Here is a 26,593-nt window from a genome sequence, read left to right as displayed (position 1 = left end):
CTCCCAGGGTAGGTACAGCACAGGGTTAGATACAGAGTAAAGCTCCCTCTACACTGTCCCCATCAAACACTCCCAGGACAGGTACAGCACGGGGTTAGATACAGAGTAAAGCTCCCTCTACACCGTCTCCATCAAACACTCCCAGGACAGGTGCAGCACGGGGTTAGATACAGAGTAAAGCTCCCTCTGCACTGTCCCCATCAAACACTCCCAGGACAGGTACTGCATGGGGTTAGATACAGAATAAAGCTCCCTCTACACTGTCCCCATCAAACATTGCCAGGACAGGTACAGCACAGGGTTAGAGACAGAGTCAAACTCCCTCTACACTGTCCCCATCAAACACTCCTAGAACAGGTACAGCACGGGGTTAGATACAGAGTAAAGCTTTCTGTAAACTGTTCCCGTCAAACACTCCCAGGGCAGATTGAGAACAGGATTCGATACTGAGTACAGCTCCCTCTACACTGTCCCCAGCAAACACTACCAGGTCAGGTACAGCACTGGGTTAGATACAGAGTAAAGCTCCCTCTACACTGTCCCCATTAAACACTCCCAGGGCAGGTACAGCACGGGGTTAGATACAGAGTAAAGCTCCCTCTACACTGTCCCCATCAAACCCTCCCAGGACAGGGACAGCATGGGGTTAGATACAGAGTAAAGCTCCCTCTACACTGTCCCCATCAAACACTCCCAGGACAGGAACAGCACGGGGTTAGATACAGAGTAAAGCTCCCTCTACACTGTTCCCATCAAACACTCCCAGGACAGGTACAGCACAGGGTTAGATACAGAGTAAAGCTCCCTCTACACTGTCCCCATCAAACACTACCAGGACAGGTACAGCACGGGGTTAGATACAGAGTAAAGCTCCCTCTACACTGTCCCCATCAAACACTCCCAGGGCAGGTACAGCACGGGGTTAGATACAGAGTAAAGCTCCCTCTACACTGTCCCCATCAAACACTACCAGGACAGGTACAGCCCGGGGTTAGATACAGAGTAAAGCTCCCTCTACACTGTCCCCATCAAACACTCCCAGGACAGGTACAGCACGGGGTTAGATACAGAGTAAAGCTCCCTCTACACTGTCCCCATCAAACACTCCCAGGACAGGTACAGCACGGGGTTAGATACAGAGTAAAGGTCCCTCTACATTGTCCCACTCAAACTCTCCCAGGACAAGTACAGCGTGGTTTTAGATACCGAGTAAAGCTCCCTCTACACTGTCCTAATCAAACATTGCTGATGAGTTGGGTAGGTTGGTTCGATGTGGACTGCACTCGATACAGGGAAGTTAGAAACTGACGTCTAACACTGGAGAAGATCCAACACCGTTTTATTCAACTATAGAACTGATAAATATACTCAGCTGTGGGTCAACACTATACTGATCTGACTGGTGATCTTGTACTAGCCTGACCAGGCTTACTAACTACCGCATGGTGTTAGCACTGGCTAGCACGTGGACTCCGACTGTCTCAGTGGCTGGGTCCAGAGAGAGTGGGAAACCTAGTCCCCTCTGGCTTTATAGTGGTAGTGTCCTGTCTGGTGATTGGCTGCACTGTGTTGTGTGCTTACTGGTCATCCTATGTGTCAATCACTGCCTGTCTGCATCTCATTATATACATGAGTGGATATTATGACATCTCCCCTTTTTTTATAGTTAAATAAATACTGAGGTATGTATATATATATATATATGCCTGACTATATACAAATGGTGCTTGAACAAAAATATATACATGGGAAGGTGTTGATAGTGCAGATACATGGCAAATGAACTAATATTTACAAAGATTAAATCGATGAATTCAGTCACCAAAATTGACAAAAGTTCAGTCTACAGATTCAGTCTTTGTGGTGGGCGACGAATTCTTGTCGATTGCCGCAGAGGTGGATCAGGAGCCGTCTGCACGTGGATAGGTGGGATCGCTGCCATCGCCGTGGTCACCGTGGGCCGGCAGGATCGCTGGCAGATCGGTGGCCTTGTGGCAGGGTATGTCCGGAGGAAGTATGATGGCCGGTGGAGCACTGCGGTCAGGAGGTGGCCGTGGAACTCTTCGCAATGCCCGTCTGTTGCACCGTAGCAGGGAGCCATCAGCCATGCGGACAAGGAAAGACCTTGGGGCAACTTGTTTGACCACCACAGCTGTGGCTGACCAGCCGCCCTCAGGCAACTGGACGCGAACATGATCGGCTGGAGCCAGCTCGGGTAGATCCGTGGCATGAGCATCGTATGTGGCCTTCTGCTGGGCCCGAGACTGCTGCATTTTCTGTAAGACCATGAGGTGGTCAAGGTCTGGAACATGGATGGCTGGAACTGTGGTCCTCAGAGTGCGATTCATGAGCATCTGTGCTGGAGACAACCCAGTGGACAGTGGGGTTGCCCTCTATCCCAGCATTGCCAGGTTGAAGTCGGAGCCTGAGTCTGCAGCTTTGCACAGCAACCGCTTGACAATATGGACCCCATTCTCGGCCTTCCCGTTTGATTGCGGGCAGTGGGGACTGGAGGTAACGTGATGGAAGTTGTAGGACTGTGCAAAATCAGACCATTCCTGGCTGTAAAAGCATGGACCATTGTCGCTCATTATCGTGAGTGGTATCCCGTGCCTGGCGAACATTTCTTTGCAGGCTTTGATGACCACCTTCGACGTGAGTCGGACAGTTTCACCACTTCTGGGAACTGGAGAAGTAGCCGACCAGGAGTACGTCATCTCGCCCCTTGGCGTGGAAAAGGTCGACACCTAATTTGGACCACGGAGAGGTCACGATCTCCTGCTGTTGCAGTGTTTTCTTGGGTTGAGCCGGTTGAAACTTCTGACAGGTGGGGCCAGTTGAGGACCGTGTTGGCAATATCCTGGTTAATGCCCGGCCAATAAACTGCCTCCCGAGCTCTGCGTCGGCATTTCTCGCCTCCAAGGTGACCCTCATGGAGTTGACCCAGCATGCTCTGAGGAATAACGATCCTGTCGAGTTTCAGAAGGATTCCCTCCACAACCATCAGCTCGTCTTTCGCGTTAAAGAATTGGGGACATTGTCCCTTCTGCCAGCCATGGGTAAGGTGCTGCATCACACCCTGCAGTGGAGGATCCTTGGCCGTTTCCTCTCGAAATTTGGACCACCCGTTCGTCAGAGGCTGAGAGGTTGGTGGCACACCATTGCACTTGCGCTTCTATGTGGCAAATGAAGTCACCTTGTTCACACGGTGTGGTGATGGACCGGGATAGGGCACCTGCAATGATCAGCTCTTTGCCTGGCGTGTAGACAAGTTCGAAGTCATAGCAGCGGAGTCGAAGAAGAATTCGCTGTAACCGAGGTGTCATGTCATTTAAATCCTTCTGGATTATGTGGACCAGAGGCCTGCGGTCCGTTTCCACCGTGAATTTCGGCAGGCCGTAAACGTAGTCATGAAACCTGACTATTCCTGTCAGGAGACCCAGGCACTCCTTTTCGATCTGGGCATGCTGTTGCTCAGTGGCCGTCATGGCCCTGGAGGCATACGCCACTGGAGCCCAGGACGAGGAGTCATCTCGCTGGAAGAGGACCGCCCCAATGCCGTCCTGGCTCGCATCAGTTGATATCTTGGTTTCCTTGGTTGGATCAAAGAACGCCAGTACTGGGGCTGTGGTGAGCTTTGCTTTCAGCTCACCCCATTCCGCTTCATGGGAGGGCAGCCACTGGAATTCCGTTGACTTCTTGACGAGATGCCGGAGGGCCGTGGTGAGGGATGCCATGTTGGGAATGAATTTCCCGAGAAAGTTGACCATCCCGAGGAAGCGGAGGACCGCCTCCTTGTCCTCCGGGGTCTTCATGGCGTTGATCGCCAAGACCTTGTCGGCGTCTGGCTGCACGCCCTACTGCGAGATGTTGTCACCTAGAAACTTAATATCCGATTGACCAAATGAGCACTTGGCCCTGTTGAGCTGGAGACCATGTTCATGAATTCGCTGGAAGACCTGCTTGAGGCGAGCGATGTGTTCCTGGGGCATTGTGGACCAGATGATCACATCGTCCACGTATACTCGCACCCCCCTCGATGCCCTCCATCATCTGCCCCATGATGCGGTGAAACACTTCGGAGGCAGAGATGATGCCGAAAGGCACGCGGTTGTAGCAGTAGCAATGGGACAGGGTGTTGAACGTACACAGTTTGCCACTGGACGCGTCCAGCTGTATTTGCCAAAAGCCCCGGGAGGCATCCAGCTTCGTGAAGAATTTGGCATGAGCCATCTCACTGGTCAACTCTTCACGTTTTGGGATCGGGTAATGCTCCCGCATGATGATGCGGTTTAGATCCTTAGGGTCAATGCAAATGTGGAGTTCCCCTGATGGCTTCTTTACGCAGACCATGGAGCTGACCCAGTCTGTTGGCTCTGTGACCTTCGAGATGATGCCCTGGTCTTGGAGGTCCTGTAGTTTCTTTTTCAGATGATCCTTGAGGGGCGCAGGCACCCGGCGTGGTGCATGAATTACAGGGGTGGCATTCGGCTTGAGCAGGATTTTATATCGGTACGGGAGCGTGCTCATTCCATCGAATACACTGTGGTGCTGCCTGATAATGTCGTCTATGTCGGCTTGCAAATTTCCATCAGGCGAAGCCATCGCCGGTGACGAGGACATGGTGTGGACTCACTGAACCAGGTTCAGGAGCTTGCAGGCCCGAGCACCGAGCAGGGACGCCCTGTCAGGCCTGACCATTTCAAACCGTAATGTTGCCTTGATCGCCTTGTTGGATACCCCTAGTTGACACGAGCCACTGGCAGCTATGTCGTTGCCAATGTAGTCCAGGAGCTGGCAGGCCGGTGGAAGAATGCTCGGTCGGGCCTGGATGGTGTTGAGGTCGGATTGTGAGATGAGGTTCACAGACGCGCCGGTGTCCAGTTTAAATCAGATGCGAGCCTTGTTAACTGTGAGGACAGCACACCACTCGTGGTCTGGATCCACACTGAGGATCGAGAGGCGTTGCGCAGGTGTGGTGGAGGCCAGCTCATGTGTGGTTATGATGCCCACCCGATATGGAGATTTGAGGCAGTCAGCATCAGGTTCCGTTGGGCTGTCGGGATCGGAATCTGGCTTGCCTTGCTGTATTGAGCGGACACTTCTGTGCCGCAGCTGGGATCGCTGGCTGCTGGGCGGTGGAGCAGATCTGCAAAGGTCTGCGTAGTGGCCAAGCTTGCCACACTGCAGACATCGGCGTCCTTTTGCCGGACACTGCCGCTTTAAGTGGGCGGAGCCACAATTCGGACACGTCACGGCGCCGACGTCAGCGCGTTCCGTGCGCCATCGCGCATGCGCAGTGCGGTCGGTCGACGTACGCACCTGCGCAGTCGGTTGTCGGTCTCGTCGTCCACTCGGTCGTGGCGTGCATGCGCAGGGATCCGGGAAAAGCACGCGAGACAGCCTCTCTCCTCGATGCTCAGGCCCTGCATCTGTGCGATGACCTGTACCCTTTCCACCTCGTGGGAGGCCAGCTTTGCAGTTTCTGCCGCCCTGATGTGGGAGTGACGATTCTTGGCATGCTCATGGACAACGCACGTCTCCATAGCGACAGAGAGGGTCAACTGTTTGATTTTCAGGAGCTGCTGCCGCAGGGAGTCGGAGTGGACCCCGAAAACGATCTGATCCTGAATCATGGAATCGGAAGTGGAGCCAGAGTTACATGGCTGCATGAGGATGCGGTGATGGGTCAAGAAGGACTGAAAAGGTTCATCCTTACCCTGAAGCCTCTGCTGGAAGATGTCCCGTTCAAAGCTCTCATTCACCTCAATGTCCCAGTGGCTGCCGAACTTCAGCAGGACTGTTTTGAATTTCGTTTTGTCTTCGCCGTCGGCGAACGTAAGGGAGTTGTAGATATGGATGGCGTGATCCCCCGCAATGAAGAGAAATAGCATCCGATGCTGCTTCGAGGTCGGAGGCCTCGATGTACAAGAGGAACTTTTGCTTGAAGATTTTCCAGTTGGCGGTGAGGTTGCCGGAGATGCGGAGTTGCGGAGGAGGCTGGATGTTTCCCTTTCGCTGGATGGCTGCTTGCTGGTCAATGCTGATTCACTCGAGGTAGGGCCGTCAAGATCAGTATCACTCCGGTACCGTGATGTGATAGGCATGTTGGTTCCATGTGGACTGCACTTGATGCAGGGAAGCTGGAAGCAGACGTCTAACACTGGAGAAGATCCAACACTGTTTTATTCAACGATAGAACTGATAAACATATTCAGCTGTGGGTCAACACTATACTGATCTGACTGGTGACCTTGTACTAGCCTGACCAGACTTACTAACTACCGCATGGTGTTAGCACTGGCTAGCACGTGGACTCTGACTGTCTCAGTGGCTGGGTCCAGAGAGAGCGGGAAACCTAGTGCCCTCTGGCTTTATAGTGGTAGTGTCCTGTCTGGTGATTGGCTGCACTGTGTTGTGTGCTTACTGGTCATCCTATGTGTCAATCACTGCCTGTCAGCATCTCATTATATACATGTGGCTATTATGACAATTCCCAGCGCTGCAACGTCACAGGTCTAGACGCAGAGTAAAGCTGCCTCTACATTGTGCCCCATCAAACACTCCCAGAGCATGTGCAGTGCAAGGTTAGATGCAGAGTAAAGCTCCCTCTACACTGTCCCCATCAAACACTCCCAGGACAGGTACAGCACGGGGTTAGATACAGAGTAAAGCTCCCTCTACACTGTCCCCATCAAACACTCCCAGGACAGGTACAGCACGGGTTAGATACACAGTAAAGCTCCCTCTACACTGTCCCCATCAAACACTCCCAGGACAGGTACAGCACAGGGTTAGATACAGAGTAAAGCTCCCTCTACACTGTCCCCATCAAACACTCCCAGGACAGGTACAGCACAGGGTTAGATACAGAGTAAAGCTCCCTCTACACTGTCCCCATCAAACACTCCCAGGACAGGTACAGCACGGGGTTAGATACAGAGTAAAGCTCCCTCTACACTGTCCCCATCAAACACTCCCAGGACAGGTACAGCACGGGGTTAGATACAGAGTAAAGCTCCCTTGACACTGTCCCCATTGGCATTAGCTGGTTGCTAATGAAGCTTAGCACATCCAAAACCCGCCGTGTCGCAGGGTCGTTGTTGAGAGAGAACTGTGCTGTTGGAAGGTCAGTATTGCGGGTGTGCCGCACTGTCGGAGGGTCAGTGCTGAGGGAGCGCCGCACTGTCGGAGGGTCAGTGCTGAGGGAGGCGCACTGTCGGAGGGTATGTGCTGAGGGAGGCGCACTGTCAGAGGGTCAGTGCTGAGGGAGGCGCACTGTCGGAGGGTCAGTGCTGAGGGAGTGCCGCACTGTCGGAGGGTCAGTGCTGAGGGAGCGCCGCACTGTCGGAGGGTCAGTGCTGAGGGAGCGCCGCACTGTCGGAGAGTCAGTGCTGAGGGAGCGCCGCACTGTCGGAGGGTCAGTGCTGAGGGAGCGCCGCACTGTCGGAGGGTCAGTGCTGAGGGAGCGCCGCACGGTCGGAGGAACAGTGCTGAGGGAGTAACGCACTGTCGGAGGGTCAGTGCTGAGGGAGCGCCGCACTGTCGGAGGGTCAGTGCTGAGGGAGCCCCGCACTGTCGCAGGGTCAGTGCTAAGGGAGCGCCGCACTGTCGGAGGGTCAGTGCTGAGGGAGCCCCGCACTGTCGCAGGGTCAGTGCTAAGGGAGCATTCACTGTTGAATATGCCATCCCTCCCGTGGAGATATTAAGCCTGAGGCCTCCATCTGTGCTGTTTTTTTTGTCGGTGCCCAATCCCAGGGTCGCCATTGGAAGGAGACTGAGAAATGGAGAATTATCTGCCCTGGCCCACACACCACTATCTCTACCCCATCCCAAACAAGCCCTTTGTGGGATCTTGCTGTGTCCAAAATGCGCGCTGTCTTTCTACCCGGCTTTCGGAGAGGAGCTCAAAGTAGGCGTAGGAACGTTAGAGTTGACCGCTGGGTGCTATGACAGCTAGATACAGGATCCCGCCTGTGTAGTTTCCCTTCTACCTCGGTGATTGGATGTTCTGGCACCGTTTGCTGTGTGGACAGGGACAAGGTGCTGCATGTGGGTCCAAGGGGGCGCACCAGTGTTGGCGCCCATTACCGTACCTCAGTGAAGGGCACAGGGGAGTGAAGAGGGTCCTGGACACCCGAGGGACAGGGGAGGTTTGATTTTTGTTGTTTTTCCTCACTCCGATCCGACACTTTCCTCTCATCGCTGGTCAAGTCTGCATCAGTCTGCCCTCGCCACCCAGCGCCGTCTGTCCCTCTCCCACCCTCTGTTTATGCCTGTCTGTCTGTGTGCCTGTCTCTCTTGGGCAGCACGGTAGCACAGTGGCTAGCACAGTTGCATCACAGCACAAGGGTCCCAGGTTCGATTCCCCGCTGGGTCACTGTCTTGTGCGGAGCCTGCACGTTCTCCCCGTGTCTGCGTGGGTTTCCTCCGGGTGCTCCGGTTTCCTCCCACAATCCGAAAGATGTGCTGGTTCAGTGGGGTTATGGGGATAGGGTGTGGGCCGAGGTAGGGTGCTCTTCCAGATGGTCAGTGCAGACTTGATGGGCCGAAAGGCCTCCTTCTGCACGGTGGAGGTTCTATTATTCTATTCTACAGGAAGTGGTGTGCGCCTAATCTGCATAAATTTTCATTTCATTCGTGGGCTTGACACTGCTACTTCCACACCCGTTGTAACGGCCCACCCAGCCGGAGTGGCATCCCATCCAGCCGGAGTGACCTCTCAATCCGGCTGGGTGAGAGGTCACGCCGGCTACGTGAGAGGTCACACCGGCTGGGCGGGAGGTCACGCTGGCTGGGCGAGATGACACGCCAGCTGGGTGAGACCACCTCTCACCCAGCCGGAGTGACCTCTCACCCAGCCGGCGTGACCTCTCACCCAGCCGGATTGACCTCTCACCCAGCCGGAGTGACCTCTCACCCAGCCGGCGTGACCTCTCACCCAGCCGGATTGACCTCTCACCCAGCCGGATTAACCTCTCACCCAGCCGGAGTGACCTCTCACCCAGCCGGAGTGACCTCTCACCCAGCCGGCATGACCTCTTACCCAACCGGCGTGACCTCTCACCCAGCCGGATTGACCTCTCACCCAGCCGGAGTGACCTCTCACCCAGCCGGCGTGACCTCTCACCCAGCCGGCGTGATTTCTCACCCAGCCGGATTGACCTCTCACCCAGCCCGATTGACCTCTCACCCAGCCGGCATGACCTCTCACCCAACCGGCGTGACCTCTCACCCAGACGGAGTGACCTCTCACACAGCCGGATTGACCTCTCACCCAGCCGGAGTGACCTCTCACCCAGCCGGAGTGACCTCTCACCCAGCCGGAGTGACCTCTCACCCAGCCGGAGTGACCTCTCACCCAGCCGGATTGACCTCTCACCCAGCCGGCGTGACCTCTCACCCAGCCGGCGTGACCTCTCACCCAGCCGGATTGACCTCTCACCCAGCCGGAGTGACCTCTCACCCAGCCGGAGTGACCTCTCACCCAGCCGGCGTGACCTCCCGCCCAGCCGGAGTGACCTCTCCCCCAGCCAGATTGACCTCTCACCCAGCCGGCGTGACCTCTCACCCAGCCGGCATGACCTCTTACCCAACCGGCGTGACCTCTCACCCAGCCGGATTGACCTCTCACCCAGCCGGAGTGACCTCTCACCCAGCCGGCGTGACCTCTCACCCAGCCGGCGTGATTTCTCACCCAGCCGGATTGACCTCTCACCCAGCCCGATTGACCTCTCACCCAGCCGGCATGACCTCTCACCCAACCGGCGTGACCTCTCACCCAGACGGAGTGACCTCTCACACAGCCGGATTGACCTCTCACCCAGCCGGAGTGACCTCTCACCCAGCCGGAGTGACCTCTCACCCAGCCGGCGTGACCTCCCGCCCAGCCGGAGTGACCTCTCCCCCAGCCGGAGTGACCTCTCACCCAGCCGGAGTGACATCACGCTGTTTTAAAACCAATTGCGGTGACCTACCAGGGCGGTGCGGGAGGGGGGGGGTCCTGTGCCTGTGTGGGGCCTCAATGTCCTTTGTGCTGGCCCCCGTATCCCTGGGGAGTTTCGATGACCGTGGGGGTCGGGGTGTCTCGGTATTCCCAACCTCGCTGGATTTCCGAGGCCCTATCACTCCAGCTGACAATGGGACTCTCGCGTGCCCTGTTAAACTGCGCAGTGTTGTTCAATACCGCGGGTACAGCTGTTAATGCTCCCAGCTCCACGCTGCTTTCCCACCTGGGACAACACTCTGTGCATTTCTGGGAAGATTCCGGCCATTATCTCTCCGTCAGTCCATCACATTCTCTCTCTCTCCGTCTCTGCCTCTCGTTCTATCAATCTCTCTCTCTTTGACTCTCTGCCTCTCTCTCTGTCTGGCGACATCTCTCTGTCTATCACTTGTTTTGTTATGCTCTTGACGTTGCATAAGCTGCTTCCTTGATGTGCACTCTGACAAAGGAAGGCTCAGACTTGGAGATAGCTTTAACACATTTATTAAACTGTTAACGATTCTCCTACTTGGATTCGACTCTCCTGTTAATCCTTCTATAGCTACTCAGGCTGACGAACCAGTCTGCTACAATCCACGTGGTGGGAGTGATGTGTTGAATCAACCCTGTGTACACACTGAGTGTCTCCACTGGAAAGAGGAAGATCATGTGTGCTGTGTCCTTTTGTATGGGTTGGTGTAATGCCCCCGTGTGGTAGAGTCACCTCTGTGTGTATCGTGCATGCCCATTGGTTGTGTCCTATCTTACTGACCTATTGGTTGAATGTCTGTGTGCCATGTCTCTGGTGCTCCCTCTAGTGTCTAGCTAGTCTACGTGTATTTACATTAACCTCTTGTGTATTTACAGTGATGCATATCACCACATCCCCCTTTTTTCATGTTACATATTTTCTGTACAGTTAAAGAAAATTGAACAAAAACAGGTAGATAAGCGATGCTATGTACAAGTTATGATAACAGTGATCATCAAACAATAAGTCCAAATCATATGTATGAGTCCAAAATTCATTAATTATTATGGTCTAGTGTCTTTCTTGTTTGATTGGTGAGTTGGTGATGTTGATGGTGGCATGTCCTTGTGAATGGCATCAGTGTCCCTGTGCATAAGGAACAAAGAAGTAGTCAAATCACTTCGTTGTCTGATTTGGAGTCTTTTTTTTCTTCCGATGCTTGTGATAGCGATGTTGGAAGGCATCTGTCCTGAAAGCCAGGTTAGTAGTGTAGCAAACATGAATTGGGAAGATGCATCGTCCTGCCATGGTATGTCATTGTACTGAGCTGAGCAGTAACAGTGTCCCTCATGGGCAGAGTTGTACCATGTTGCACCAGTCGTTGAGCCATAGTTGTTCTTTGTGTCGTGCTTGCTGTCGACGTTGTTGCCTTTGATACGCTTCTTGTTATTGTCTTTGATGTTGTTGTTGTGTTTGGTGGTTTTGTTGTCATGTTTGCTGTGCTCAAGGACCACACTCTGTGGATAATACGAGTCCTTCGCACAGTTACTCGTGTCAGCGTGCTTTGTGGCATCTGCTGTTTCCTTGAGCGGCCGTCACTGAGTTTGCGGCGCTCCCCGTCTGGAGTCAAGTCCGGCTTACTTGAATCAGTTTTGGCTTCTTGCCGCTCCCAATCCGGAGTCATTTCTGGTTCACTTGAGTCAGCTGAGGTTTCTTAATGCTCCACGTCCGGAGTCAAAACATTCAGGAATTCATTTGCTTGTGGAGAGGCTCGAGCGAATGAGGTTTGAAGTAACGTGGTGTCACCGGAGTCACCAGTAATCTCACTGTGATTGTCGAGTGCCTCTGTACACACTAGCTGAGGTCTGTCACGTTGCACATCTGGTATAGGAAGTGGGATGCCATCGTCACTTGTCGCACATACAGTGGGTGGAGCCTCAGTGTCTTCTTGACTTTCACTTGAGCTGGGTAGACAGTCAGAATCTTCTTCTTCTTCACTGGAGTGTGGTGGACTGTCATAGTCTTTCTGTTGTTCACTTGAGCGTGGCAGACTTGCATTGTCTGCTGCTGGTTGCTCAGAGGAGGTTGCTAGACCCTCATGGTCTTGTTCATGCAAGGACTGCGCTCTGGTGTCTTACGTCCCTTCCATCGTGGAGTCTGTCCACGAGCTCCCTGCGGAGGCTTGTGACACTGGAGTCACTTCTTGTTCATGCAAGGACTGCAGTGTGGCGTCTTGCATTGCTTCTATCGTGGAGGCTTGTGACACTGGAGTCACTTTCTGTGCGGAGACGTGCAGTTGTCTCGCTGTGGAGTCTTTCATCATTTTCTGTGTGGAGTCGGGGACCCTTCGCGTTGCATAGACCGCTCTCTGTGTGGCAGCAGGCCGCTCTCTGTGTGGCAGCAGGCCGCTCTCTGTGTGGCAGCAGGCCGCTCTCTGTGTGGCAGCAGGCCGCTCTCTGTGTGGCAGCAGGCCGCTCTCTGTGTGGCAGCAGGCCGCTCTCTGTGTGGCAGCAGGCCGCTCTCTGTGTGGCAGCAGGCCGCTCTCTGTGTGGCAGCAGGCCGCTCTCTGTGTGGCAGCAGGCCGCTCTCTGTGTGGCAGCAGGCCGCTCTCTGTGTGGCAGCAGGCCGCTCTCTGTGTGGCAGCAGGCCGCTCTCTGTGTGGCAGCAGGCCGCTCTCTGTGTGGCAGCAGGCCGCTCTCTGTGTGGCAGCAGGCCGCTCTCTGTGTGGCAGCAGGCCGCTCTCTGTGTGGCAGCAGGCCGCTCTCTGTGTGGCAGCAGGCCGCTCTCTGTGTGGCAGCAGGCCGGTCTCTGTGTGGCAGCAGGCCGCTCTCTGTGTGGCAGCAGGCCGCTCTCTGTGTGGCAGCAGGCCGCTCTCTGTGTGGCAGCAGGCCGCTCTCTGTGTGGCAGCAGGCCGCTCTCTGTGTGGCAGCAGGCCGCTCTCTGTGTGGCAGCAGGCCGCTCTCTGTGTGGCAGCAGGCCGCTCTCTGTGTGGCAGCAGGCCGCTCTCTGTGTGGCAGCAGGCCGCTCTCTGTGTGGCAGCAGGCCGCTCTCTGTGTGGCAGCAGGCCGCTCTCTGTGTGGCAGCAGGCCGCTCTCTGTGTGGCAGCAGGCCCGTCTCTGTGTGGCAGCAGGCCGCTCTCTGTAGGCTTGTACCGCTCTCTGTGTGGCAGCAGGCCGCTCTCTGTGTGGCAGCAGGCCGCTCTCTGTGTGGCAGCAGGCCGCTCTCTGTGTGGCAGCAGGCCGCTCTCTGTGTGGCAGCAGGCCGCTCTCTGTGTGGCAGCAGGCCGCTCTCTGTGTGGCAGCAGGCCGCTCTCTGTGTGGCAGCAGGCCGCTCTCTGTGTGGCAGCAGGCCGCTCTCTGTGTGGCAGCAGGCCGGTCTCTGTGTGGCAGCAGGCCGCTCTCTGTGTGGCAGCAGGCCGCTCTCTGTGTGGCAGCAGGCCGCTCTCTGTGTGGCAGCAGGCCGCTCTCTGTGTGGCAGCAGGCCGCTGTCTGTGTGGCAGCAGGCCCGTCTCTGTGTGGCAGCAGGCCGCTCTCTGTGTGGCAGCAGGCCGCTCTCTGTGTGGCAGCAGGCCGCTCTCTGTGTGGCAGCAGGCCGCTCTCTGTGTGGCAGCAGGCCGCTCTCTGTGTGGCAGCAGGCCGCTCTCTGTGTGGCAGCAGGCCGGTCTCTGTGTGGCAGCAGGCCGCTCTCTGTGTGGCAGCAGGCCGCTCTCTGTGTGGCAGCAGGCCGCTCTCTGTGTGGCAGCAGGCCGCTCTCTGTGGGCTTGTACCGCTCTCTGTCTCTTGGCATCAGGCCGCAGCATAATCCTGCACTCACCAGTCGGGATGTCGCTGGGCTGAGGATTCCCAAATCCGAAGAACTCATCGTCGGGGTCTTCAATGTACAACATGTCTAGTTGCGGTTCGGATTGGGACTGGGGTAGCCACCTCCCAAGGTGAAATGTTCGTCTGAGTCGCTGTCTTCCAAAACCATATCATCACATTTTGTGTCGGAGCTGGCTTTGGGCTCGCAATGTCCAAGGAAGAATTCAAGGTCTGAGTCATAGCCTTCAAGGACTGTATCATCTCTTTGAGCAGTGCTAACTGCTTGTGGCAGGGTTCTGCGGAGTTTACTTTCAGCTACTGGTCGAATTTCAGTCATTGTGCTGTCGTTCCAGGTGAAAAAAATCGGGTTTTACGGCTTCAAATTCTTTTTTCGTGTTTTAGGACATTTCCCCTTTAAGCGGGCCTCTGACGTCACGAAGCGTGTGACGTAGGTCATAGGAAGCGATTGGGCATGTGCAGATCGCTGTCCCTTTACTTGGGGCCTTTTTCTGCACCGCGCATGTGCAGCACCTTTACCAAGATGGCTGCAATTCAAAACTGCAGATTACTGCTGCAAGCCTATCTCGTGGTGAGTGTTGGCGCCGCTTTTACTGTTTTTTCTTGTATCTTCCTCGCAGAATTCTTGGAATTTGTCCAGGACTGCCCGGGAGTCGCTCTTGTTTTGCCCCTTTGAGTATTTGAAGGTCTGGAAGATTTCAGCTGCTTCCAGACCTGCGATGGTGAGTAGAAGCTTTATTTTCTCTGCATCCGCCACGCCATTGAGGTCGGACACTATCAGGTAGATCTTGAATCTCTGCCTGAACCAACGGCAGTTTTCACTGAGATTGCCTTGGTACCTGAGCTGCTGTGGAACCGGAATCTAGAACATCATCTTGCCTGGGTGCCATTGCTGGTTGTCACTGTTTGCTGAGTTGTAACTATATGGATTTAAACAGTTCACTCCTTGGTACCATGTTTTGTTATGCTCTTGACGTAGCATAAGCTACTTCCTTGATGTGCTCTCTGACTAAGGAAGGTTCAGACTTGGAGGTAGCTTTAACACATTTATTAAACTGTTAATGATTCTCCTACTTGGATTCGACTCTCCTGTTAATCCTTCTATAGCTACTCAGGCTGACGAACCAGTCTGCTACAATCCACGTGGTGGGTGTGATGTTGAATCAACCCTGTGTACACACTGAGTGTCTCCACTGGAAAGAGGAAGATCATGTGTGCTGTGTCCTTTTATATGGGTTGGTGTAATGCCCCCCTGTGGTAGTGTCACCTCTGTGTGTATTGTGAATGCCCATTGGTCGTATCCTATCTTACTGGCCTATTGGTTGAATGTCTGTGTGTCATCTCTCTGGTGCTCCCTCTAGTGTCTAGCTAGTCTACGTGTATTTACATTAACCCCTTGTGTATTTACAGTGACGCATATCACCACATCACTCTCTCTCTCTGTCTCTTTCTGACTCTCTCTCTCTGACTCTCTGCCTCTCGCTCTGTCTCTCTCTCTGGCTATCTCTCTCTCTCTCTGTCTCTTTTTGACTCTCTCACTCTGACTCTCTGTCTCTCTCTGTCTGTCTCTCGCTGGCTCTCTCGCTATCTCTTTCTGACTCTCTCTGGCTCTCTCTCTGACTCTCTGTCTCTGTCTGTCTGTGTGTCTCTCTCTCTCCATGCCTCTTGCTCTGCCTCTCTCTCTGTTTCTGCCTATCTATCTCTCTCTATCTCTCTATGCCTCTTGCTCTGCCTCTCTCTCTGTCTCTGTCTATCTATCTCTGTCTATCTCTCTCTCTGCCTCTCGCTCTGCCTCTCTATCTGTCTCTGACTATCTATGTCTATGTCTGTCTATCTATCTCTCTCTCTCTCTCTATGCCTCTCGCTCTGCCTCTCTCTCTGTCTCTGTCTATCTATCTCTGTCTTCCTCTCTCTCTGCCTCTCTCTGTCTCTGTCTATCTCTCTCTATGCCTCTCGCTCTGCCTCTCGCTCTGCCTCTCTCTCTGTCTCTGTCTATCTATGTCTACCTCTCTCTCTGCTTCTCTCTGTCTCTGTCTATCTCTCTCTCTGCCTCTCGCTCTGCCTCTCTGTCTCTGTCTATTGATCTCTGTCTACCTCTCTCTCTGCCTCTCTGTCTCTGTCTATCTCTCTCTCTGCCTCTCGCTCTGTCTCTCTCTCTCCCTCCCTGTATGTCTGCCTATCTCTGTCTATCTCTGTGCCTCTCGCTCTGTCCCTCTGTCTCTGTCTATCTATCTCTGTCTATGTCTCTGTCCATCTCTCTGACTCTCTCCCTGTCTTGTTATATTCTGTGGTTCCCCCGATCATGAAGACACGCACAGATAATGGATGTGTTCACCCAGAATGAATATTTATTGTTTGACAGATGTGGGCAGATAACTAACAGATCTGTGTACAAACAAAGTTACTCAAGTCTTTAGGGAGATGTGCGACTGTCCTTCTGCACGTCCCACTACCAACTGCCCAGCCCTGTCAGTCACTTGATGCACGCCTGGTGCCACCCACTGGCAGGAGGTCATAGCCGTGATTACATACATTGATAAATGGCTTTATACATTTGTACAGCTATATACAGATATGCATGTACACATATCACATCTCTCTCTCTCTGTGTCTCTCTCTCTTTCTCTGCCTATCTCTCTGACTGTTTCTCTCTTTGTCGCTGTCTCTTTCTCTCTCTCTCTCTGTTTCACTCTCTCTCTGGCTCTCTCTGCCTCACTCTCTCTATCTCTCTCTCTGCCTCACGCTCTCTATCTCTCTCTCTGCCTCACTCTCTCTATCTCTCTCTCTGCCTCACTCTCTCTATCTCTCTCTCTGCCTCACTCTCTCTGTCTTTTGATGTCTCTCACTCTCTCTCTATGTCTCTTTCCTTTCTATCCCTATCTTTCCCCCCTCCTCCCCTTCACTCTTTCCTCCTCCACCCCATTTCTCTCATTTCTCGACTTTTCTTCCATTTCTCTCCCTCCTTTCCTCTGTCTCCCTCTCTCCTTTCCTCTCTTTTTTTCTGCCTCACCCTCTCTCTCTCCACTTACCAGTATGCACTTTCTCTCTCCCAACTCGCTCTCCCCTTGCCTGTCTTTCCCCATCAGCTTATTTTGCTCTTCTCCATATCTCTCTCTCTCTCACCCCACTCCCCCTAACCTGCAATCTTTCTATCCTTCCCTCTTCCCCCACACACTCTGCCGTGCAATCTCTCTCTCTCTCCCCCTCTTCCCCCTCTCCCTTTATTTATCCGCTCACCCCTCTCCTCTCACTCCCATTCCCACCCCTAACTGCTTCTGTCTATCTCCGATACCCTCTCCCTCCCTCCTCTTTCGCCCTCTCCCTTTTTCACGCCTCCTCCCCCATTCTCTCCATCTCACCCCTCCCTTTCCGCCTCTCATTTCCATTCTCTCACCCCCTCTATTTCTCCCATTTTCTGTCTTTCCCGGTCTCGTTTTCGCCTCGCTCCCTCTCCCCGTTCTCCCTCACTACCGCCCCCTTCCCTCCTCCTTTCTGACTTTCCCTGTCTCCTCTTCTCTTTCTCACTCCCTTTCTCACTCGCTCCCTCCCTTTCCCTCTGACTAGCTATCTCTCCTTCTCTTTCCCTCTCTCTTTCTGAGTCCCCCGGAGACCACTCTCTACCTCTCCTTCTCTTTCCCTCTGTCTCACTCTCTCTCTCTCTCACACACACACACACCCTCCGTGCCACACTCACTCTCTCACCTGCTTTGCCAACAGTGGATTACCGTCGGTGGTGGCACTAGGCGCCAGCATCATCTGTAATAAGATGCCTGGCCTAGCGCCACGCCAGCGAGCCCTATGCCAGAGCCGGCCGGACGCCATGATCGTCATCGGTGAGGGGGCGCAGATGGGACTTGACGAGTGCCGTCACCAGTTCAGGAGCAGCCGCTGGAACTGCACAGCCCTGGGTGAGAGGACAGTGTTCGGAACAGAGCTGAAAATAGGTACGTGAACCCCCCCCCCCCCCCCCCCCCCCCCCGACCCCTGACACCTGCAGCTGCCCGCATCCCGACTCGCGCTTCCCTCGTTCCGCACACTCCAGCCTCGTAATCCATTCTTAGCCCACACACACCAGCAGTAGAGCTGAGGGAGCGCCTCACTGTCGGAGGGTCAGTGCTGAGGGAGTGTCGCACTGTCAGAGGGTCAGTGCTGAGGGAGCGACGCACTGTCGGAGGGTCAGTGCTGAGGGAGCACCGCTCTGTCGTAGAGTCAGTGCTGAGGGAGTGCTGCACTGTCGGAGGGTCAGTGCTGAGGGAGCACCGCTCTGTCGTAGAGTCAGTGCTGAGGGAGCGCCGCACTGTCAGAGGGTCAGTACTGAGGGAGCGCCGCACTGTCGGAGGGTCAGTGCTGAGGGAGCGCCGCTCTGTCGTAGAGTCAGTGCTGAGGGAGTGTCGCACTGTCAGAGGGTCAGTGCTGAGGGAGCGACGCACTGTCGGAGGGTCAGTGCTGAGGGAGCGCCGCTCTGTCGTAGAGTCAGTGCTGAGGGAGTGTCGCACTGTCAGAGGGTCAGTGCTGAGGGAGTGTCGCACTGTCAGAGGGTCAGTGCTGAGGGAGTGCCGCACTGTCGAAGGGTCAGTGCTGAGGGAGCACCGCACTGTCGGAGGGTCAGTGCTGAGGGAGTGCCGCACTGTCGGAGGGTCAGTGCTGAGGGAGCGCTGCACTGTCGGAGGGTCAGTGCTGAGGGAGCGTCGCATTGTCGGAGGGTCAGTGCTGAGGGAGCGCTGCACTGTCGGAGGGTCAGTGCTGAGGAAGCACCGCACTGTCGGAGGGTCAGTGCTGAGGGAGCGCCGCACTGTCGGAGGGTCAGTGCCGAGGGAGCGCCGCACTGTCGTGAGGGTCAGTGCTGAGGGAGCGCGGCACTGTCGGAGGGTCAGTGCTGAGGGAGCGCCGCACTGTCGGAGGGTCAGTGCTGAGGGAGCGCCGCACTGTCGGAGGGTCAGTGCTGAGGGAGCGCCGCACTGTCGGAGGGTCAGTGCTGAGGGAGCGCCGCACTGTCGGAGGGTCAGTGCTGAGGAAGCGCCGCACTGTCGGAGGGTCAGTGCTGAGGGAGCGCCGCACTGTCGGAGGGTCAGTGCTGAGGGAGTGCCGCATTGTCAGAGGGTCAGCTCTCAGCTCAGTCCTAAATGATCCCAACCATATCCTGAGACTAGGATGTTCTCCCCAAACCTCGCAGTCATTCTGTCCCCTGTGAAACCCCCTTCAGAACCTTGTACGTTTCAATGTTCTTCAAACTCCAGAGAATATAGTCCTGATTTACTCAGCTTCTCATCATGGGACAACCACCCAACACACCCCCTCCTCATCCCAGAGACCCCAATCTAGTAAACCTTCGCTATAGCAACTCCCAAGGTGGGTATATTCGTCCTTAAAACGTGGAGACCAAAACTGCCCGAGGTTATTCCAGATGGAGTCTCCCCTGTATGGCGGCGCAGTGGTTAGCACTGCTGCCTCACAGCACCAGGGCCCGTGGCCTTGGGTCGCTGTCTGTGTGGAGTTGTCCTGTCCTCCCCGTGTCTGCGTGGGTTTCCTCCGGGCGCTCCGGTTTCCTCCCACAGTCCAAAGATGAGCAGGTTAAGCGGATGGGCCACGATAAAGTTGCCCCTTAGTATCCAAAGATGCACAGGTTAGGTGGGGTTACAGGGATAGGGTGGGGCGGATGGGGGAGTGGACATCGGTAGGGTGCTGTTGTGAAGGGTCAGTGCAGAGCCAATGGGCCAAATGGCCTCCTTCTGCACTGTCAGGATTCTATGTACAATTGTAGCCAGATATCGTTACCGCTGACCTCTCAACCCCCTCACAATAAAGGCCAACCTACCGTTTGACCTTCCTAATTGCCTGATGTTACGTTCTGAGTTCCTCGTCCAAGCCCTCCCAAATCTCCCTGAACACCAAGTTTCATACCTTTCCCAAACAACAAATTCCGATTTACCAATCACGACGACCTAAACCAATAACTCCATTCGATCGAAAACTTTAAGACGTATTTCCTAAATAGTGAGAGATTAGGAAGTGTAGATATACAAAGGGAGCAGGGTGACCTTGTCCATGAGTCACTGAAGGCGAGGCGGCAGGTTTCGCGAGCTGTTAGCAAGGCTAATGGAAGGTTAGTCTTTATCGCGATAGGATTTGAGTACAGGAGGAGTGAGGACTTGCTTCAATTGTATTGGAGCTTGGTTAGACCCCACCTGGAGTACTGAACACAGTTTTCATCCCCTTACCTCAGAAAGGAGATTATTGTCATAGAGGGAGCGCGACGAAGGTTCACCAGACCTGTTCTGGGGACTGTCTGAGGAAGAGAGAGCGGGGCAAACTGGGCCTGTATTCTCCAGAGATTCGAAGAGTGAGAGGTGATCTCATTGAAACCTATGAGATATTTAAAGATACAGACGGGGCGGATACCACTAAGATGTTTCTCTTGGTTGGGGAGTCGAGATCCAGGGATCACAATTTCAAAATGAGGGGGAAGCTTCTTCGGACCGAGATGAGGAGAGATTTGTTCACACACAGGGTTGTGAATCTTCGGAATTCCCTACCTCAGAGGGTCAGTCTGAGTGTGGTTAAAGCAGAGATTGATGGATTTCTGATTGACAATGGAAGAGAGTGTGGGCAAAAGACATTGAAGTGACCAATCGGCCATGATCGTACTGAATGGCAAAGCAGGCTTGATGAGGAAAGGCCTCCCCCTCTTTTTTAGAATTATAGAATTTACAGTGCAGAAGGAGGCTATTTGGCCCATCAAGTCTGCACCGGCTCCTGGAAAGAGCGCCCTACCCAAGATTAACACCTCCACCCTATCCCCATAACCCAGTAACCCCACCCAACACTAAGGGCAATTTTGGACACTAAGGGCAATTTCTCATGGCCAATCCACCTAACCTGCACATCTTTGGACTGTGGGAGGAAACCGGAGCACCCGGAGGAAACCCACGCACACACGGGGAGGACGTGCAGACTCCGCACAGACAGTGACCCAAGCCGGAATCGAACCTGGGACGCTGGAGCTGTGAAGCGATTGTGCTATCCACAATGCTACCGTGTTGCCCCGTTCCTCTTGCCTCTTCCTAAACTGTTGGCAGTGTCATGGGAGTGTCACCCAAGAAAGGTTTTTGTCTTATCACATGGCTTCAGTGATGTCATTGTGTGGGCGGAGCTGGGCTGTGGCTCTGGGACTTTGGACTGGTTTGAACTGCACAGCTTGGAAGAAGTGCCTCTCTATCTTCATTTTAAAAACAGTTTCCAGAGAGCTTGATAACTGAAAAGAGATAATTGCTTTATGGAAGGAATTCAAGCCTGCTGTATGAAAAGGGAAACAAGAATATCAATAACCATAAGACATAGAAGCAGAATTAGGCCACTCAGCCCATCGAGTCTGCTCCGCTATTCAATCATGGCTGATATTTTTCTCATCCCCATTCTCCTGCCTTATCCCCATAACCCCTGATCCCCTTATTAATCAAGAACCTATATGTCTCAGTCTTAAAGACACTCAGTGATTTGGCCTCCACAGCCTTCTGCGGCAAAGAGTTACACAGATTGTCCACCCTCTGGCACAAAACTACTCCTCCTCTCTGTTTTAACAGTCATATACTAGTAAGAATGATGTGTGCTGGACCACACCTTTGAAAAGGGGTTTCTGGTTTTACTTGGATTTTGTTATTGAATTAGAACAGTGAAGGGGGAATTCATTAAGGGTTATACATAGATTACTGTAGCTGTGTGGGTCTTATCCCCTTATCTAAGGAACGATATCCCGGCATTGGAGGCAGTCCAGAGAAGGTTCACTTGATCCCGGGAATGGGGGGGATTTTGTTATGAGGAGGGGTTGAGTGGGTCGGGGCCTGTACTCATTGGGAGTTTAGAAGAACGAGAGGCGACCTTATTGAGACAGAGAGGATTCTGGGTGGGGTTGGCGGGGTCGGTGCTGAGAGGACGTTTCCTCTTGTGGGAGAGTCTGGGACCAGAGGGCAGAATCTCAGAGTCGGGGGGCGGGGCGCCCATTTCAGACAGAGACGAGGAGGAATTTCTTCTCTCAGCGGGGAGTGAATCCGTGGAATCCTTTACCGCGGAGAGCTGTAGAGGCCGGGTCGTTAAGTATGTTCAAGGCCGAGAGAGACAGATTTCTAATCAGCGAAAGGTCGAGGGTTACGGGGATAAAGCGGGAAAGTGGAGTTGAGAATTATCACATCAGGTCAGCCAGGATCTCATTGATTGGGGGGAGCAGACTCGAGAGGCCAGTGGGCTACCTCTTCTTCCTATTTTGTATTTTCCCTCCATGCAGCCCCTCCCCCCCCCCCCCCCCCCCCCGGCGCTCTTGCATAACGGCACAGAAAGAGGTCATACATCCCATGCTGTCCCTCTGTCTTGACTTGCACCAAGTGCAAGTCAAGACAGAGGGACAGCATGGGATGTATGACCTCTTTCTGTGCCGTTATGCAAGAGCGCCGGGGGGGGTGGCTGCACGCCCACCCTCCCCGCCCGCCAATGGAAACCGTACCCGAGACTGACGGCTCTCTATTTCCTGTTCTCTCCCCCTCTCTTTCAGGAAGCAAGGAGACCGCCTTCGCCTACAGCGTCATCGCGGCGGGCGTGGCCCACGCCGTCACGGAGGCGTGCAGCCAGGACAACCTGTCGGACTGCGGCTGCGACCGGGCCAGGCACGGCTACTACGACCAGGAGCGGGGCTGGAAATGGGGGGGTTGCTCGGCGGACGTCGAGCACGGCATCGCCTTCTCCCGCCGCTTCCTCGACGCCCGCGAGGTGAGGCGCCATTCCCGGCGGCTCATGAACCTGCACAACAACGAGGTGGGAAGGAAGGTTAGTGCGGGCTGGGGAGCGCAACGTGGGTGGGTCTGCGCGCCCACACCTGAATGTGGAGGCCGGAGACTTACGACATGAGAAAATAGCAGCAGGAGGAGGTCCATTCGGCCCTTCCCTTGAGCCTGCCCCACCATTGAAAATGGACAGAATCGCAGAGCGGGACAGAACGTGAGAACAGCTGAATATTGCTGATGTGTCTTGGCATCAGGGCACGCACACAAGAATGCCAAATTTCAAATGCCCACCACAATATCTAGGCTCGGTTGTGATTCTGCGACTGGGCAGCACTTGTTGAACAATCCCGACGGTGCTAATAGTTGCCCTAACCACCAATTTAAGATGATCGGTCGAGCATGAAATGTGGCTCATTTAGAGGTGCTCGATTCGCCATACATTCTCTCCAACCCTGCAAACAAAAGGAATATGTCCAAGCTTTGTGCCTTTTTGTTGATTACCCAGGATGTCAGCGAGCCTATGGTCCCCTGGAGTCTTCTCTATGGCTACGCCTCGATCTATCAATGACCGATTCCCCTGCAGTACAAATTGTTGAAATCATCTGAAACCTGCCGTTCTGGTGATTGTGCTGATGCGTGTGAGGTGAAAAGCTTCGGCATGACCCTCTATCTCAGTCGTGGAATGACGACAGCCTTTCGGCCCCTCGAGTCAGTGCTGACTGCAAACCTCTCTATCAAACCTCCTCTTAATCGCGTCTCCTCCAGCGAGAAGTACTCCATGCCCTCCATTGACGCCACACCTGGCTTTCCACCTCCACTCCACTTTCCACACCCTCCATCCCCGACTCTCTGCATCCGAAAATCCCTCTCTCGCTCTCCGACTCCAATATACTCGACGACCGAGCTTCCTCTGAGGACCGAGAATTTCCAAGATTCCCGACCCCCAGGGCGAAGAACGTTTTCCTCACCTCCATCCAAAATGGCCACCCCCTTAACCTGGGACTCAGGCCCTCCCTCAGCCGCCCCCCGGTGTTCTGGCTTCTCCCTCAGAATCTGATATGTTTCAATAAGATCACCTCTCGTTCTTCTAAACTCCGATGGGTACAGGGCCCCGACCTGCTCAACCCTCTCCTCATCAGATACACTCCCTTTGTCCCAGGAATTGGCCCAGTGAACCTTTTCTGTCAATGTCCTGTGACGTGGGTGTATTCCCTCCTGAAGTAAGGATAAGGAGGGCAAAGTTGTGCATAGTACTCCAGGTGCGGAAACGCCAATGGCCTGTACAAATGTGGAAAGATGGCTCCTCCTATCTGGCGTCTTCCTGACTGCGCGCATTCCACTCACGCACGCATGCACACACTCCAGTTCTACCTTAAAAACAGTCAAGGATTCTGCTTCCCCGCCTGCTGAGGAAGAAAGTTCTGGAGACTCTCAATCCTCTGAGAGAAATAATTTCTCCTCAACTCCGTCTGAAATGGGAGACCCCCTTATTTTTAAACAATGACCGCCCCCCCCAACCCCCAGTTCTAGATTCTTCCACAAGAGGAAACACCCTCTCCAGAGCCACCCTGTCAAGACCCCACCTCAGGATCTGAAAGGTTCTGATCGAGTCGCCTCTAAATCTTCTAAACTCCCAGCGGGACGCAATCCCGGCCTGTCCAACCTTCCCTCATCGGGCAACCCGCCCATTCCTGGTTTGAGTCTGTTAAACCTTCTCTGAACTGTTTCCAACACATTTACATCCTTCCCCAAATAAGGAGACCGACAGCGTCCACAATACTCCAGATGTGGTCTCACCAGTGCCTCGTACAACTGAAGCACAACCTCCCGACTTTTATATTCAATTCCCCTCACAATGGACAATAACCTTCTATCAGCTTCCCTAATTACCCTCTGTACCTGTAAACCAGCCTTTTGTGGTTCATGCCCTCGGACCCCCAGATCCCTCTCCGCCTCCGAGCTCGGCGACCTCTCGCCGTTTCGGTAAGAAGCTTCTTTTTCATCCTTCCGGACAAAATGGACTATTTGACGTTTGCCCCACATTATGCTCCATTCGCCAGATCTTTGCCCACTTGTTTAACCTGTCCAATTCCCTCCTTATGTCCTCTTCACAATTTACTTTCCCACCTTTCTCTGTGTCGTCAGCTAATTTAGCCACCGTCCCTTCTGTCCCTTCGTCCCAGTCTTTTGTATAAATTGTAGAAAGTTTTGGCCCCAGCACTGACCCCTGCGGCACATCACTTGTCACATCCCCCCCCTCCCTGAAATAGACCCATTGATGCCTACTCTCTGTTTCCTGCCAGCCAGCCAATCTTCCGTCCGTGCCGGTATGTTAGCCCTCTACAGAATAAGTTTTAATTTCACGCCAATAACCTTTGCTGTGGCACCTTATCAAAGACCTTCTGCAAATCTAAGTACAGTCCATCTACCGGTGTCCCTTTATCAACAGAATTTGTGACCCCCTTCAAAGAACCCCAGTAAATTGGTTAAATGTGATTTCCCTTTCACAAAACCATGTAGACTCTGCCTTGGATTTAATAATGGATGGTGGGTGCAGGTCAGGTGGGTGCCAACAGCGCAGGGTCCAATCTCCGCTCTTGTTGGATTCGGGACCGGCCTCCTTGCCCTACCCAAGGCCCAGATCGCAGTCTTGTGGGTCGCACCGGCCTTCTGGCAGAGAACGGAATAAGATTGCATGCATTAACATGGATAATGGTTGCTCTGTTGTTGGTTTGCAGATCCTGAAGGAGAGTATGAGAATGGAGTGTAAATGCCACGGGGTCTCGGGCTCCTGCACCATCAAGACCTGCTGGGTGACCTTGCCAGCCTTCCGGGAGGTGGGCTTCGCACTCAAGGACAAGTACGGGCGGGCGGTCCAGGTGGAGCCCGTGCGGGCAGGCCGGGGGCATCAGCCCACCTTCCTGAAGGTCCGGAGGACGTCCCACCTCAAGCCGTCGTCCACTGACCTGGTCTATACCGAGCCTTCACCCAACTACTGCGAGGAGAACCCGGCCACGGGAAGCACGGGCACGGGAGGCCGCAGGTGTGAGCGAGGGGGTGCCGGGAAATCGGGCAGCTGCGAGGTCCTGTGCTGCGGCCGAGGGTACAGCACATTCCAGTACACCCGCACCTGGCAATGCAACTGCAAGTTCCATTGGTGCTGCCAGGTGACATGCAGCCAATGCAGCGAGAGGACGCATGCTTATACCTGCAACTGAGAGAGAGAGAGAGAGAGAGAGATGTGTCGCTTGGAGCAACGGCAGCTTAATTTTCACCCGCTTGCAAGGACACCAGAGAAACACAGTTCGGCTGACGATTGCTTGATGCTTAAGTTTTCATCCGGACTTGGGGCAACGGCTCCCCTGCTGGGCGGAACGCTGCCTTACAACATGGAGCCGCCTGTGGGGGTAGTATAAGAGGCTCTATACCACGCAACTCGCACTAGGTATCATTCCACCTATGAGGCGCAGCGATTGGACTCTAAATGACCTCCTGTGCAATTGGACTCTGAGTGCCCTCCAGCTTGATTACACTCTGACTGACCTCAAGTTTCTGCTTCGTCTTCACAGAAGCTCATGGCAGAGGAGGCTAAGGCGGCATTAACCCGCGTGTGCGCCAGGATGTTGGGACCAGTGGACCGAGCTGTTTTGCTTTGGCACATCGCCCTAGCTGAGGCTCTCTCCAAAACTCCATGGCTCAGAATAAAACAGCCCAATGGCTCAGATGTTTCAGCGGTACCTTCATGGACCACATCTGGGAGGTTGAAAACCTCCAAAACAGAAAGAAATCTAACTTTAAAAGTGTGATTATGGCTTTATCAGACGCTATGACCAGTAACTAACCCATTCCGGTCGTGGATTGTGTGACACAAATAACGTTCCCAGATTTCCTACCGAGTTCCCAGAGCTGCTTGGAGTGGAAACTTTGTAAAAGAGACTTTGTAAAAGAGACTTTGTAAATGGTTCCCTCCACTGCGTAGAGTTTCAGAGTCCTCGCTGTACCTGTCCTGGGAGTGTTTGATGGGGACAGTGTAGAGGGAGCTTTACTC

The 26,593-nt window shown here is 54.1% G+C and overlaps 1 protein-coding gene across 1 annotated transcript in view; it reads left to right on the top strand.

Moving 5' to 3' along the window:
* The window catches only part of LOC119955593 (protein Wnt-7a-like), a 29,464-nt gene extending 3,217 nt beyond the window's left edge, over nucleotides 1-26,247 (top strand). Inside the window, exons 2-4 of the mRNA XM_038781946.1 lie at nucleotides 17,492-17,718; nucleotides 22,317-22,588; nucleotides 25,284-26,247. Of these exons, the coding sequence (XP_038637874.1) occupies nucleotides 17,492-17,718; nucleotides 22,317-22,588; nucleotides 25,284-25,763 (979 nt within the window). The 3' untranslated portion in view covers nucleotides 25,764-26,247. The remainder of the gene's footprint in view (nucleotides 1-17,491; nucleotides 17,719-22,316; nucleotides 22,589-25,283) is intronic.
* The last annotated feature ends 346 nt before the right edge of the window (nucleotides 26,248-26,593 follow it).

Source organism: Scyliorhinus canicula, chromosome 21 (genome assembly GCF_902713615.1).
Source record: "Scyliorhinus canicula chromosome 21, sScyCan1.1, whole genome shotgun sequence".
NCBI lineage: Eukaryota > Metazoa > Chordata > Chondrichthyes > Carcharhiniformes > Scyliorhinidae > Scyliorhinus > Scyliorhinus canicula.
Note: the sequence above shows the minus strand (reverse complement) of the source record. Positions and strands in the feature narration are given on the sequence as shown.